Source organism: Orycteropus afer, unplaced genomic scaffold (assembly GCF_000298275.1).
Source record: "Orycteropus afer afer isolate SDZICR_OR568_19922 unplaced genomic scaffold, OryAfe1.0 scaffold00054, whole genome shotgun sequence".
In the NCBI taxonomy this organism is placed as follows: domain Eukaryota; kingdom Metazoa; phylum Chordata; class Mammalia; order Tubulidentata; family Orycteropodidae; genus Orycteropus; species Orycteropus afer.
The window spans coordinates 2691730-2708452 of record NW_006921641.1 but is presented as its reverse complement, the minus strand read 5'-3'; the positions used below and the strand labels follow the sequence as shown (position 1 = coordinate 2708452).

Sequence of the window (16723 nt, the reverse complement as noted above, 5' to 3'; positions counted from 1 at the left end):
CGAGAGAAACTTTTTAAAGACTTTGCAGCCGGGGCTGTCTCTGTGTGTACCGCGCGCTCACGCTCGCCCTCGCCCACAATTGTTGGGTCCGGGCGCGGAGTCCTTGTATCCTCGGTTCGCCCAGCGGACCCTCACCTTGCGCAGCCCGCTCTCCTCGCCCCTCCTCTCTCCTCCCGGTCTCCGCGCTCCCCACCCCCACGCCCGCCCCCTCCTCCCCGCCACTTTTCTGCCGGGGTCTGGGGCCGCTCAGCCGCCCGCAGAACTTCCTCTCCTGCAAACGTGTTTTCCTCTTCCTCGGTTTTCCAGGGCTCTCGGCAGTTCTTGGGAGAGCAAGAGCGCGCGGGCCAGGGCAAGGGCGCCCGCACCGGGCGAGCCTCACGGCCGGGGGCGGGGGCCGGAACGCGCGCAGCGAGTCGCGCCGGCTCGGGCCCGCGATGGCGGGGGCCTGGCTCAGGTGGGGGCTTCTGCTCTGGGCAGGGCTGCTCGCGTCGTCGGCGCACGGTCGGGTGCGAAGAATCACGTACGTGGTGCGCCCGGGCCCTAGCCTGGCGGCGGGCGCCTTGCCTCTGGGCGGGCCGCCGCGTCCGCGGACCTTCAACGTCGCGCTCAACGCCAGGTACAGCCGCAGCTCGGCGGGTGCCGGAGCCCCTAGCCGCGCCTCTCCCGGAGTCTCTCCGGAGCGGACCCGGCGCACCAGCAAGCCGGGAGGCACGGCCCTGCAGGGGCTTCGGCCGCCGCCGGAGCCGGCGCATCCCAGGGGCCCCGGCGGGCAGCTCCAGCCCAAGCCCGGCGGTCACCCGGCGGCCGCCCAGTTCTCCAGACAAGGCAGGCAAGTGGTGCGCTCCAAAGTGCCGCAGGAGACTCAGAGCGGCGGGGGCTCCCGGCTGCAGGTTCACCAGAAGCAGCAGCTGCAGGGGTAAGCCCACACCCCTCCCTCCTGCCTCCCCTCCCTTCTCAAGCGCGCTGCCCGCGCGGGGATCCTCGAGGTCAGGGCCAGTTGGAGCCCCGGCGGGCCGGGGGCGTAGATGCGCGAGGAGGCTACTTTCTCCTCCCCGCCTCTGCTTGTTTTAGAGCGCAGCGGGAAGAATGGAGTGAAGGGAAGCCCAATAACTTTTACTGAAGATAAATTTACAGTGCATTGTTACTGAGCTGCGGGTAAACACAAAAGGCATTTCTGCCTGAGGCTAATCTCATGTATGCCAACCCAACTACTAGAAGATGGGCGTAAACATGAAATCACTACACCTTAATCTCTCAGCATCATTTAAACTGCTCTCTGCAACTCACTTTTAGTTTTATTCTAGCTAATGTTTGGGGCAGGCTGCCTATAAAGATGTAGCTACTATTTTGTGGCCTAGAACCTTTCAGCATCCTAGAAATTGTAGGCTTGGTCTTCCCTGCACCTGTGGGGACTGCTTTCTTTGAAGAGGGGTGTGTCTTTGCATTGACAGAGTTTTTGGTTGGAAAGTTTCTGGTCTTGGGAGCTCCTAAGCATCTTCCTGCAGGGTGCTCCGCCCCCTATTAATCACAGGTTGGGAGTGTGGGGGAAAACATTTTGCTTACTTGGCTATTTATTTATTTATTTTTTCCCAGGGTGGTTCCAAGCCTGTGACCTCACTTGGACACCTCTGTGAAACTCAATTTAAAATGTGGGCGCAAATATTATACAAAATAAACTTGGCTCTACTTTAATTTTGGACTTGAAAACATTTATCTGAACCTCTTTCTCCTCTCCCGACTAGCTCTAGGTTATGCAGGCGTTTTGGTTCTCCTGCTCTTCTCTGATGTAGGGTAACCTTTTACATGGGCAGCTTTGGGTTGAGCATCCTGGCTGCCCATTAGGGAAGAAACAGGAGGAATCCCCTGGAAGCTTTGAGTTCTTGGACAGAGTGTGTTGCTGCTGTTGGACTCAGGGGTCTTGCTTTGTTTCAGGGTGAATGTCTGTGGAGGGCAGTGCTGTCACGGCTGGAGTAAGGCCCCTGGCTCCCAGAGATGCACCAAGCGTGAGTTGGCATGTTCACAGTAGCACTGAACAGCAGGCAAACTAGGGATATCCACATGGGGGATCCCACAGTGGTCACTTTCAAGGGCTAATGCTGATCTGGGGAGTTGACTTGGAAGAGATGATGTCTGAAATACAATTTACCCCATTATCTGAAGCTTTCATCCTCGCACAGAAAAGATTTGGGTCAGGGGATTCAGGGTATCAATACCACATGCAGCTGTGCCTTGTACAGAACCAGGCTGTTCATCCAAGATTTCCCTGGACTCAACTGAGTTATTAATCATTCTGTCACACCTATGAATGAGGAGCTTGGGAAAAATTTCCATTGGAGGATATACCACATGGCAGAACCAATACAGTTAATTTAAACACAGATAACAATAGGTGAAAAACATTTTTTAAGATGATGTCAGGCCCCTAGTCTGGAATGGAGTCCCTGGGTGGTGCAAATCATTAATGCATTTGGCTGCTAACCAAAACATTGGAGGTTTGAGTCCACCTAGAGGTGGCTTGAAAGAAAGAACTGGCAATCTACTTCTGAAAAATCAGCCAATGAAAATCTTAGGGAGGATAGTTGTACCATGACACACATGGAATCCACATAAATTGGTATCGGCTTGACTGCAGTGGGTTTTGTTATGGAATAAAACATTAATAGTTTAAAAAGTTTTCTGAAAACAGCAACCACAATCCTCCATCCTTGAGGCCTGACTACTTCCTGGGATATACCATCCACCCACTTCAGAACTGACCAGTGGGGTTTCCCTACTTTTCCTTCTCAAAAGTTAATACGCATGTTCAGCAGTGTTTTAGCCTTAGAAAAAATTAGTAATATTGATTTGAGAATATTGGAAAGTATTTCTCCCAAGTATTGTGAAGTGAAGGATTAAGTTAAAATGTATTTTGCAGCTCTTTTGACAAGTTTATGCCAAATCTAGTGCTAATTAGAAATAAATCTTTTTTTCCACTTAGAAGTTTCACATTCTTAGGTGTTCTCTGTACACAGCTAAAGCTATCCCCATGTGGACATGGATTAGAGTTGTCCACAATTTCAACTGCTTATTAGTATTCGGAATAATAATTTAGTACTTTGTCTTATAAATAGTTTGGATTTTAAAATACTGGTGGATGAATAAAATAATTTTCCAGCACTGTCATTCCAGTAAACTTGCTTGTTGAAAAATGTCTTCAGTCATTGGAGGAAACAGAAAGGCTTTGACATAGTGGCTTTAATTTTTAAAAAGAATGTTCCAGATGCACTATGATTTCACTGTGAGCCACAAGATGTGATGACAGAGACAAACTTACTACCCTAATTATTGAAATCAAGTCACTAGATCAGAAATGCTCAAGATTATCAGTGGTTTAGATTAAATCAGTTTTTCAATTCTTAAATTCTTTGAAATATACTTACAGTAGTCTGTCAGCTTTTTCCTGACTTTGCAGTTGATCAGGGTCACATTTCACTCCCCCTCCTCTCATAACTCCTTTGCTCAAAACCTGAAACTCTTTCTGCAGAGTAGAACTGCTCCATGAGGTTTTCAAGACTGTGACCTTTGGGAGGCAGCTGTCTTCCGAGGCGCCTCTGGGTGGGTTCGAATCACCAACCTTTCAGGCAGTGGTTGAGTGCTTATCTGTTTGTGCCACCCAGCGACTTTGAAAGATGAAAACTGCAGCATAGGGTTTTACAGATGATGGGCGGGTGGTCTTTGATGCTGTTACTCTAAGGCTTTAAGAAGTTTACTCGGTAGGTGATGCATTTGGCCGCCCTCTGGAAAGATGATAATGTCCTTTTTTTCATGTTGTCTGAGGGATTTGGGAGAATCTGATGTTCCTGAATCTGGAACGAAAATATCCAGAGCTTGAGAAATCACCTCACAGGTTCCTCCTTCTCCAGGTGAGGGAGTAAGGGTTTAGTTATGTTTGCCGTTCTGATAGCTCTGTAAGAAAGAGGCTGTGGAGTGCAAACCAGTCAGAAAAGTTAGGGTTAAACAGTTATTGTGGGGTCCCACAGGAAGTCACCACATTATTTAGACTCAAAATACCTACAACATATGCCTGTAGCTTTTGGTTCAAGTTATTCCTCTAGTTCCTATAAGGTTGCCCTTGGGTAGCACTGGAATCTAAGCAATGCAATGTCACTTTCCTTTTTGATGGAAGATTAGTCATCATCATCTACTGCCCAATGTCACAAATTAATTTAGGTCCAAATGCTAGAAACTTATATAATGACTCCCTTCAGGAATATTTGTGTTTTTAAAAGTGATGCTGGGGTTAGGTCAGTGCTCAACCCAAAGTAATATATCTAATTAGATGGATGTTTTTCAAGAGGGGACTTGTTTTATGTATGTCTGGGAAAGCCAGGGTGATGAGGAAACCTGCTTTCAGATAGTACCACTGTGTTACTGTTGATATTTTGAAACCTGTGTGGCTGAGCATTATAATGCCAGGGAAGTGCCCTGGCCTTAGTTTCAGAAGACTAGCATTCAAATCCTGAAGCCATCACCAAGTGTGTGGACTTGGGTAATTCACTTGATCTCTCTCTCTAAGCCTGTATTTTCCCATCCAAAAATGATAACACTAAAAACCTTGACTAACTTGAAGAATTGTTGCAAGTATCAAGGTGAAAGGGAATGTGTATGCAAGTTTTGAAGAAATTTCAAAAGATTTTTAGAATTTATTATTGGATCAAGCCAAGTAAATACTGCCTTGTTTATTTCTTATTTTGCTGCTTTTTCCTAATGTTTCCCACATCTCTCTCTCTTTTTAATAATGTAGATGTGAATACCTTTTTACATTATAGCTTTAAAGTAGTTGAATTGTTTTCCATCATTGAATGATTTATGGGTCCAGTATGCTTCCTCTCTGCTACTCTGAATTATTTTAAAAAGGATTTAAACTAAATATTCAATTGTTTATGTGTTTCCAGTTCTCTCTGTGTATCTGTTTGCTGCTTAGGGGGAAAATACTTAATTTATGAATGGAAACATAGTTCCCAACATCAAGTTTTGTGATGGTAACTGCTACAGTGAATAGAAGTACTATTTAGATTACAAAATAACTTGATCTGTAGTTTCTTTTTTTTTGTTCATTGTTCTTAGGTATAGTTTGTTACCTATAAAAATACAGAAACCAATGACATGAACATGAAGTTTCCTTTAAGATAGTAGTCATCATAAAATGTGCATGCATACATAGATATGTAACCTAAGAAGCTTTCTTATTGTCATTATGTTGAGAATCATTTAAAGGATTTAGCTGAAGAATTTCAGTTTCTATAGATCTTGTCCAACTGATATGAAAACTATTTCTGCATAAGAGATGTGATGGGCTCGTGTTGCTCAATGTTTCCTGAATCCCATGAAGAAAATAAAGTGTCCCTTAGAGCTAGTCTGGATTGTTTTTAGTTGATTGCAGTTTAATTTAAATGGGCCACGGGAAAGTGCTTCTGAATGCTGAAGATTTAGTGAACCTTAAATTGCCAATCAGAAAGATGTGAAATAAGGGGGCAGCTGACCCACACAGGGGCAAAGAATGGATGTGTGTATCCACCTAGGTGGTCTTCGGATGCTGGGTGCCCAGTTGCTATCAGAGATGCCCAGTCGCATGTTAATGTTGCCTTTCCAGACACCCTTTGTTTATGGGTCTTTAGAAGTTGAAATCATCACTAGGTATGTCTTGTTAGTTATTAGTGTTGGGTGCATGTTGACAGGAATACCAATTTTGGCAAAACAGATGATATGACATTTGTTTCTCTTTCCAAAGAGTTCACATATATAGACAGGCTTTGTGTTTTAGGGATTTTTGTCATCAGTGGGTGATTAGAACTCTAATATGTAACACTTTTGCCTCTGCTATTTTTGCATTTTCTCCACTGTCCATACTGAGCCCATGCCCCGATTGGTTCTTCCAGTCTTTTTGTTCTCCTCTTAGGGTAAGTGTGAACCAGAGAGAGACAGTGCCAGTGGGCTGGGCTTTAAAGAGGAGACTGGATGAGGCAACAGACAACACAGAAGAAGAAAGGACAGAAGAAACTGAGGCTGGGCTGCAGGGTGAGGTGGACGAAACAGGCAGATATGCGTCCAGAGCGGGTGTGTGGCAATCGTAGGCCCTCCATAAATGCATGGATGGTTCTTTCATTTATTTAATGGATATCTGTTTAGCTTTTACCATGTGCCAGGTTCTATGAATAGAGGAGAAATGCAGCCAGCTGTAGGGAGTACAGGGTCTGTTTTTACTCACTTAACTCATGGCACATCAAATGACTTGTTCCCTCCTTAGTAGAAAATCGATATTCCATTGCTTTTCCATTGGCATTCGGCCCACACTGCTTTGAAAAAAAAACCCCAAGAAACCAATGCTAGAAATTTTTCCTTAATTATATGTAGAGGAGACATAGTCATGTGTACCCTTGGTGCTCAGAGCTACCATGGTAGATGGCATGTCATCCAACAGAGTGTAATGTGGCTAAAGTTCCAGGTGACTGAGACAACTCTCACAGGCTCTTTCTGGTCCCTTTTGTCTTGGCTTCTGTGGTAACCAAGCTTGGGAGTCTGGCCCAGAATGATTACACATTCTTCTTATGCCTGCTATGGCCATTGACAGCTGTTTTGCCAATAGATCTGCAGTGAGGTTTACCATGGTAGCTGTTGAGAGGGCCGCCTCGGCCCCAGTGCTAGGACAGGAGGGGGAGGGTGGGCTGGAAAATCCTGTCATGCAGCATAGACAGACCAGAGAAGGGAAGAGGGACCCAAAGGTCAAGTTCACACAGGGTCAAATATGTGTTCTCAACACTAGTTAAAATAAACATTTAGGAACTATAAATTAAGTGTTGCGATAGTACTTAAGCTTTCATTGTAAAGCCCTCCCCGCAGCCCGTGGCCTGGCTCGAGTGCATCAGCCTCCCTCTGCCTAACTTACTTTATTGTAGCTTTTCCTGGCCCCGCTAACACTTTGCCTTTAGAAGGCCTGACTTGTTGAAAGGACCTTTGGCAATCACAGGATTTTGCTGTTTCTGACCCTGTTATTTGTTGTCTTGAATATTCCAACCATACTTAAACATGTTTGGGAGCTTGAATTAAAGTTTCCTGAAATGCAGATTTTGTTTCCTTCCAAGCCCTTACTAGCAATGAACAGGGGCAACTCACAGTGTTAGGGCTGTGTCACCACACTTTTAACCTTGACCAGGATTGGATGGGGCATCAAGGAGTTGGCCGATGGGGAGAAAAGGATAATTTGTGCAGTGCTTTAGTGCATACAAGGAACTCTGGTGGCACAGTGGTTCAGGCATTCAGCTGCTAACCAAAAGGTCATTGGTTTGAACCCAACAGTGTAGTTGGCTTCTGTAAAGATTTATGGCCTTGGAAACCCTAGGGGGCAGTTCTACTCTGTCCCATAGGGTTGCTATGAGCCGAAATTGACTCAGTGGCAGTGGTTTGGTTTGAATTAGTGCATACAGAGATTATTTTCTTGCTTTTCACACATTATGTGGTAGATGAGACAGGAGGCATTAATTACCCCACTTTCCAAATAGTGGAGTACCTGGGTGGCAGAAACATTTGAGACCTTGGTTGCTAACAAAAAAAAGCATGAGATTCAAGTGTATCCAGAAGTACCTTGGAAGAAAGCCCTGGCAATCAACTTACGAAAAATCAGTCATTGAAAATTCTGTGGAGCATAGGTCTACTCGGACAGGCATGGGCTTGCCGTGAGTCAGAATCAACTCAAAGGCAACTGCTATTTCCAGATAGTAAGGAGAATGCTCAGACCCAATCCAGATCTTGTGATTTTCTTCATTTCTACTGCTCTAGGCTGCCTGGTTGATCAAGTGCTGCAGCATTCTCTCTGGGGGTCTAGGTTCAAACTCTTGCGACAGCACTACTGAATGGGGCAGTCTACTTCTGCAGTGATACTGCCTTGGAAACCCAAGGAGGGGTTGCTATGAGTCAGGTCTGACTCGACGGCACATAACAACAACAACAACAACTGAAGTGAATTAGTTTTCATTGCCTAAATTCCCTTTGTGATTTCCTAAGCCCATGGATGCTATACATGTGGGCTTTAGCACAGGAACATTCAGACTTGGGTTATGCCCGGAGTACTTTGGAATTTCCAGCAATGATGGGGGTTGGTGTGGATGCTGCTTGGGCTTCCACTTGGCTACTTCTGTAACTCAGGAGCTATGGCTACCCCAGAGGGTGTTATGCCTCTGGCTATTTTTACTCTGTCCTAAAATGATTCTACATTGGTAGTTCTCAAACATGATCATGCAGTAGAATCCCTGGAAGAGTTTGTTAAAATGTTCTATTGAATCAAAATCTTGGTGGGCCCCAGGAATCTGTTTTTAACAAGCACCCAAGGTGATGCTGATGAAGGCAGCCCACACTTTAGAGAAACAGTAATCTAGAAGGAACCCACTGGGTGGTGTTTATGTGGGAGTTTAAATGAGTCTTAGAAACTTCTCAAGGTAAAAACACCAAACCAAACTCACTGCCATCATAACCCCTCCTTGGGTTTCCCAGTTGGTATCGCTGTGGAAGTAGATTGCCCAATCTTCCTTCCAAGAAGTGGCTGGTGGGTTTGAACTGCTAGCATTCTGGTTAGCAGTCAAGTGCCTTAGGCACTACGCCAATTTTGGAGTCAAAGATTGCTGCATATAGGATATTTCCATCCAGTTTTTCTTTAATCAGTTGAAAATGGCAAACTTGTTGATGATATATAGGTAATTAAATAAAGTAATCTTTTAAAGAAAAGGTTCAAACGTTTTGGAACAAATTGGGTGTTTTTTTCCCATCAAATGTTCCCTTTTTAATTACAAAATATTTTAAATACATAGCAAATAATCTATCTACTAGTTACCCATCAAGGTCATGTTTTAAAAGCTGCCTTATGTGGTATTTAAACACAATGATTTATAAATAAGAGAGAGATGATGGCCTTATCTTGCTCTAAGTGGGTGTTTTGCTATTAGTATTTCCTGTCTTCTTAGTGGAGAGAAAATAGCACATAATTTGTTCATGTGACACAAACTGGTTGTTTTTGTATTTATGGAAAATACATCAGCACTCTGTATGTACACATGTGCACCTATTAATTTACCCTGCTTATTAGTATGTATTGAACATATCATGTTGACATAGTCCATTGGATACTGAGACTCTGCACATACATTGTCATTTAGACCCAAGACAGTGAGGTTGCTAGAAGGAGATGTCTGTTTTTACCCCCTGCTCCTCCTTACCCCTTACTTGCTTTTTCTTTTCTTTTTTTTTTTTTTTTTTAATTGTGATTTGGGTGAAAATTTACAGAGCAAATTCACTTTCCATACAGCAGTTCACATATACTTTTGTCTCATGACATTGACTACAATTTACCACAATGCAACAGCTCCCCTCCCACTTCTTCCCGATAGTTACCTCTTCCCTATGCCCATCCCTCCATGTACTCTTAACCCCTGAGCTGTCTCCCTGTGCATAGAGAGCCCTTCTTTCTCCCATGATTGTTCTCTCCAAGGAGTTTATCTACCTGAGGTAAATGTTCAACTCATATGCCTGTCTTTTGTTTGGCTGGAAGCCACAGGTGTGGCTTTGATTTCAGACCTGAAAGGCAGCTAGGGGCCATACATAGTCTCAGTGATTCCACTGCCTTACTTGCCTTTTCTTAACTTCTACCTCTTTCGGTCTTGCTTTCAGTTTGGCTTGCCTTGACCTAGGGGCAGTGTTAGCAGTTCAGTCTTTGGAATTAGAATGCAGGGCTCCTGTGTTGACATCAGGAGTCCTTAAGTGGTACAAATAGTTAATGAACTTAGCTGCCAATAGAAAGGTTGGAGGTTCAAGTTCACCCAGAGGCACTTTGGAAGAAAGATCTGGTGATTTACTTCTGAAAAAAAATCAGCCATTGAAAACTCCATGGAGCTCAAGTACTACTCTGACACACATGGGGTCACCGTGAGTCAGAATTGACTTAATGACAACTAGTTTTTGATTTATCTTGACATCGACACTTCCTTACTGCTTGACCTTGGCCAGGTAGCTGTGAGACCTGGGACAAGGCTAAGTCACTCCATTCACAAGACAGGGATAATGATAGTCCCTACCATCATTCAGAGGTTGTTGTGGGTATTTAATGAGGTAATATATGAAAAATGCTTGGAGAGCAGGGCCCCAGCTCAGCAGTGCTTGACAAGTGTGATCTCTCAGGGGCTTTGCAAGCCTGCTGAGGACCACCTTCTCTAGCCCGCCGCTGTCATTTACACACTCTTCTTTGTGTGTGTCAGGTCTTCAGGTGAGACTCATGATTCCCCATTCCACATTCCACATTCCCCACTTGTTTCTGGATAGTGTAGTGGTTAAGGCATTTGGCTACTAACCAGAAGGTCAGTGGTTTAAACCCACCAGTTGCTCCACAGAAGAAAGATGAAGCAGTCTACTTCTGTAAAGACTTACAGCCTTGGAAACCCAATGGAGGTCACTCTGAGTTGGAATCAACTCAGTTGCCTTGAATTTTGGCTCTGGACATGGCCAGGCCAGGGGGAAGAGGCATCAATGCCCTGGTCAGTGCAGCACTCCTAGAAAGCAGGATGTTCTTTGTGTGATTTTATCGTTCAGGGTCCGTGCTTTGCTATCATGAGTCTGTGTTGTAAACGAAATCCAACCAGGTTCAAATGAACTAGCATCTCTAATTTTGCTGTGTGGTAAATACTGCTCTCTAAATATGATATAAATAAGTGTACTTCTTTTCTTTGTTTACTCTCACCTCTTGGCAACATTTTCCATTTGTCTTTCTTTCTCCTATTTTCTCTGTGTGCTTCTCTCTGCCCAACAGACAGTACTTGTTATGACAGCTTTTTCAAGGGCACACCACCTTATTCTGTTTCCTCTTGGTTTCTCTCTGTAGGCAGCCCTGGCATGGCCCAAACTCTAAGACAGCTTTTCCTTTCTCCCTGCCAATTTTAAAATCTTTCTGCTCAACATCATCTGATAGAGATTTGGGACTAAGTAAAATGAATGTTGTATGATTTTCCCTGTAATTTTAGATCCCCAAATACTGCTCTTGGCCAAATAGACTATTCCCTGTGGCTTTTTCACTCCACCACATTTGAGTAATATTGTTGGCATGGATGTAAGTAAACAGTTTGCGAAATGTCATGTTTTGTAAATTAGGAGATGGATGGGCTGGTTTTTGAGTACATGTTCTTGTTTCTCTTGGCTCAGAAGAAAGATGAGTTTGATTCGTGGATGTGAGAACAGATTAGAGGAAGGTAGCAAGATGTGATGCTGATGTAGTTGGTGACAAAAGGGGTCAGTTAAGCAAAGGTGAGAACCAAGTGGCTGAAGGGGAAGCTTCAGAGGCAGTTTGGTGATGAATTAAGGTGACTCTTCACAGAGGAGATAGTGTGTAGTCAGTAAAAAGCTAGCAGAGGAAATTGTAATAAAGTAAAGAAAATATAATAGTAAGGATCCTTTGCTTTGTACCCTTAATAATGGTTTTATTTCTTATAGGATTACTAAACAATTCCAATCTGACATTTCATCTGGTATGAATTTCATATTGTGATTTTTAATTAAGAGGTGCCCTTGTGGTACAATGGTTAAAGCACTCAGCTGCAAACCAAAAGGTTGCTTGGTGATTCAAACTCACCAGCTGCTCTGCTAGAGGAAGATGTGGTAATTTGCTTCTGTAAAGATTTACAGCCTTAGAAACCCAATGCGGCAGTTCTACTCTGTCCTGTAGGGTCACTATGAGTCAGAATTGACATGACAACAGTGGGTTTTGTTTTTGTTCTATTTTAAAATAGCAGCTAGACTGTCCATCCTTTCAGTCATATGTATATTTCCTTTTAACACCATATCTAGCAGAGAGTTCCCAGTTAACATTTTTAAAATATCTTTTGTTGTTGTTGGTTGCCATTACATCTACTGAGACTCCTGGTAACCCCAACAATTATACAACAGATCCAAACAAACAAACATGGCCCTGTCACATTGCCATCCTTGTGGTCATCAGCCTGCATGAGTCCATTGTTGACTTTTAACCTAGGTGCTTGTCTTCCTATCAGACAATATTCTGTTGCGATCCAAAGGGTTAATCATTAAGTGCTCAGCTGCTAACTGAAAGGTAAGCGGTTTGAACCCACCAGCAGCTCTGTAGAAGAAAAGACATAGCAATCTGCTAAAGATTAAAAAAAAAAAAAAAAAAAAAAACCGAACTCACTGTTGCCGAGTAATTTCTGACTCACAGCGACCCCTTCTTGGGTTTCTGAGGCAGTATCTCTACAGATTGTCCAGTCTTCCTTCTGAGGAGTGGCTGGTGTGTTTGAACTGCCAGCGTTCTGGTTAGCAGTCAAATGCCTTAGGTGCTATGATACCAGAGCTCCTCCTGTAGAGATTACAGCCTAGGAAACCCTACAGGTCAGTTCTGCTATGTCCTATAGGGTCACTATGAGTCAGAATCAATGCAGCGGCACATGACAATAGCAACAATCTTTGGTAGTAGGTCACCAGGCCTTTCTTCTTGGTCTGTCTTAGTCTGGAAACTCTGCTGAAATCTGTCCACCGTGGGACCCTGCTGGTATTTGAATTACCAGTGGTATAACTTCCAGCATCACTGCCGTGTACAAGTCACCACAGTACAACAAACTGACGGATAGGTAGTGGTTTATTGTAAAAGCTCTTTAAACTGTCTGAGACATACCACCTCACCTTGAAGAATCCTTTACTATTATTGATTCAAGAGTTGGGAGACTTTTCCTGCCTCTGCTGTTAGCTGTGAAACTTCAAGTTAACTCCTCTGAGACTTTTCTCAGTCTTCATATGGGGAGAGTACCATTCATTCACCCACCTAATTCAGTTCAGATCTTTGTTGTGAATATCATGCCTGACAAATCCTTCTCTTTTTTAACACTTTTCACATTGTATCACAGACATTTCCCAGCTTGAATGGGAGCTCCATCAGGATAGGCATCACACCATAAACATCTTTTTCTCCTCAGTATGTGGAAGACACAAGTAAACCTTTATGGAATAAATGAATGAATGAATGGTTTCATTTTTTGACCTTTCACCAAGTTCCTATGTACTAGTTACTCATGTACAGAAGGTGTTATATACTATAAACAAACAAACAAAAAACCCCATTGCTGTTGAGTCAATTCTGTCTCATAGTTATCTTATAGGACAGTATAGAACTGCTGCATAGAGTTTCCAAAGGTACAATCTTTACGGAAGCAGACTGCAGCATCTTTCTTCTGAGGAGCAGCTGGTGGGTTTGCCGACCTTTCAGTTAACAGCTGAGTGCTTAATCCTTGTGTGACCGTGGCTCCTTATTAAGTACTATAAACAAAATAAACCAGGGAACTAGGCTAGAGAGTGCTAGTGTAGGGGAGGGTGGTTAAGGAAGGTCTCTGTAAGGAAGTGACACATGAAACTTACGGGATATGAAAGGGGCTGGGGAAGAGCATTTCAAGTTGACAGAACAGACATCGCAAAGTCCCTGGGGTAGAACTTGGCCTGGCCTGTGGGAGGAACAGAGAGAAGGTCCATATTGTTGTGTTGTCACTGAGAGCTAGGATAATAGGCAGGAAGACAGAAGAGGGATTCAAGTTCGATCTTGAGTTAAATCTTATAGGCTGTGTAAGGCCATTCATTAGATCATAAGAGAGACGATACACTGTATAAATGAAAGTGGATTTTACTATTAAGGAATACAGTAAAAGAAAGAATTTGGAATTTATCATCAGTTTTCTTTAAGGTGTGGAAAAACTGAGTCTTAAATAGAAAATTCTTTAAATCACTTTTGTTGCTCTTTTTTTTTAAAAAACAAAACAAAAAAAACCCAACAGAACAGTGAAGTGGGTTACCCAAAACCGCACACAAATTATTGTCATAGCCTGATGCCTGGGTTGTGCTTAGATTGCCAGACTTGTCCTGTGCTGACTGGATGCACCACTCCCCCCAAACTTTGCTGACGTCAGGGAGATAGGTGTGACCTTCACCAGAGCCCAGAGGCTGAGTGAGGCCCCGGCAGAAGACAAAGGCTAAAGAGTTCAGAGTCACGTCTTTGGTCACTGCGGTGGTAAAAGTCAGATCTTACATGTTATAGAATTGAAAAAAAAACAAAACAAAAAACACATGAACACATAAAAACCATTTAAAATCCTTTAAAAACTAGTGATCAAAATCCTAATCTTGATGATTCACAGGGTGCAATTAGGGTATATTAAAGTGAGGTTTAAAAATGATCAAAATACATTTGAATGCTGCTCTGAGGTTTTATCTTGGCATCTAATTTACAAGTTGGGTTAACCTAGAGAAGTTGAGGCAGTCCCAGCGGTCTCCACAGCCTCTGCTGGGCATCTTGAGTGTCAGTCGCCTTCTCTGGACTGCTGCTTTTCTGTTTGTAGGTGGGGATACTAGTACCTGTCAGCTACCTCCCCTTTTGTAGTAAAGATCAAATAAAATTAGTTTGATAAAAATGCATGAAAGAGCCATATCAACATGAGGTGATACTATTAATAGGGCTCATCTAGTTGGTTTGTGAAACACTTATTTGTTTGTGGAAAATTCTGCTAAAATGTGTTGGTATATTTCTTGTCTTGAAAAATAGAATGCCCAATGTGCATTCTATGGGTTCAAATGGGTTTTTGATATTTAAAGATCTGTGTCTTGGGTCTTTATGTTGATCATGAAGTTTACTGTTGGTTTCTGGTCTCTGAGACACTTCCTAGAAGCTAGTTTGAAAATAGGCAAAAATATTTTAGGCACTGCCTTGCACCCAGTGATTTGCCTTGCTCTCTTAAAAGAAGAGTGCTGGTGAGAAAAAAAAAAATGCTTCTTTTGAGAAAGTTCTGTTTCTTTTCTCCATGTGATAGTGACAAGATTATATTAAACTAGTCCAAAATTTGTTAGCAAGTGTTGGCAGTGGTTAAAACACTCGGCTGCTAACCAAAAGGTCAGAGCTTCAAACCCAGCAGCCGTTCCTAGAGATAAAGATGAGGCAGTCTGCTTCCATGAAGATTTACAGCCTTCGAATCCCTATGAGGTAGTTCTACTCTGCCCTATAGGGTCTCTCTCTGTAAGTCATAATCAACTCAATGGCAGTGTTTTTTTAGTTAAGGAAATGAAATCCAGAGACTGTGTTCTTGATTTTACTTTTAATCCATTAGGAAGTTGGCTTACACACTGTGCTGGATTACCCAATAAACAAGATAAGCATGAGCTTACTTGTGCTTACTTACTAATCTATAGTGAACAGTTTCACCACATCAAAGATTCTGCTTCTAGGTATGGTTGGCATCTGTCTCTTTCTCAATCCCACAGCACCTTCTTTCAGAATCAAAGCTGCTTTTTAAATTCACAATCCCTGAAAGGGACAGAGTACCCCATAAGCAAAGTAAGCACATGCTTACTTTTGCTTGCTAATCTGTAGTGGACACTTACACATTTCTCACCACAAACCATCTGAAACTGTTTACTACAGGTTAGTAATTAAGCCCATGTTTACCTTGCTTACTGGTAATCTGCCCCTGCATGCACATTAGTACACATTCTGTACCATACACTCACTCACTATACTCAGAGAAATTATTAGCCATCCATTGAATCCCCCTCTACAGTGTGAGGCCTTCCTAGTTCTATTCTGTACTTTGGCATGGAAGACGTGTAAGCCACGCTTCTTCACATTTTTCCAGGGCTGTGCTTATCAAGCTACGGTGCCCAGTCCCCTCATCAGAACCTCCTGTGGAAGGTGTTACAAATACAGGTTCTTGGGCCCACCCTAGACCTGCTGAATTAGAACCCCTGGGGTTATAACTAGCACCTAGCTTCTGGTCCACTCTGAAGTTTGAGAACCTTGGGTTTAAAGTACGCATGCCGAAATAAAAAAAATCAGAGATCAGAAGTGATGAGAAAGGTACTATACTTGAAAATTAATAAAAGTAGCCAATGAAAAACTTTGTGGCATTTTATTTCAGAGGCAGGTACCATTATTCATTTCCAAAATAGTTTAAAATGAAGAGCAAGTTCCTGTCCAGAACATGCCCTCAGGATTGGCAGGAACATGCTTCCTTGTGTGGAGATCAGGAGGTTCAGAGGGGAGAGGGGTCAAGGTGGTGCTGCTCAGCAGTTCCTTCGGGTCACGTTGACTCAGTCCTGGAAGCTGCTGGAGGATTGCATCTGATGTTTGAAACAGCCCAGTTAAGAATTTCAGCAATTTTCTCACTTTTATTAGATGTGTATTTAGGAAAGGAATTGCCTATTATAAGACTAAGACCCTTTGTAGAAAGAGTTCAAGAAGGAGTTGATTTGCTTGTCCTGAGAAACAGGGACTATATGTACATATTTTTTTCTTTTCTACAAAATATATTAATGCAAATATGCTTTGCTGAATTACAGAAAAAAAACAAGGTCTTTTAAAAAATATGAAGTCCTTTTGGTGGAAAGATAATTTTGTTTTGGAAAGCTTATTTAAATCATTGGTTCTTATGGTAGTAGTTATGCCTGATTAAAATTGTTGTTGTTGTTGTTAAGTGCCGTCGAGTCGTTTCCGACTCATAGCGACCCCATGCACAGCAGAACGAAACATTGCCCGATCCCGCGCCAGCTCCACAATCCCTGCTATACTTGAGCCCATCATTGCAGCCACCGTATCAATCCATCTCCTTGAAGGCCTCCCCCTCTTTCGTCGACCCTCCACCCTACCAAGCATGACGTCCTTCTCCAG

General features: G+C 43.1%; 1 protein-coding gene across 1 annotated transcript in view; it reads left to right on the top strand.

Annotated features, from left to right (window-relative positions):
- The first annotated feature begins 434 nt into the window (after positions 1-434).
- The window catches only part of LTBP1 (latent transforming growth factor beta binding protein 1), a 727158-nt gene continuing 710869 nt past the window's right edge, over positions 435-16723 (top strand). The window contains exons 1-2 of the mRNA XM_007938788.1: positions 435-916; positions 1933-2003. Of these exons, the coding sequence (XP_007936979.1) occupies positions 435-916; positions 1933-2003 (553 nt within the window). The remainder of the gene's footprint in view (positions 917-1932; positions 2004-16723) is intronic.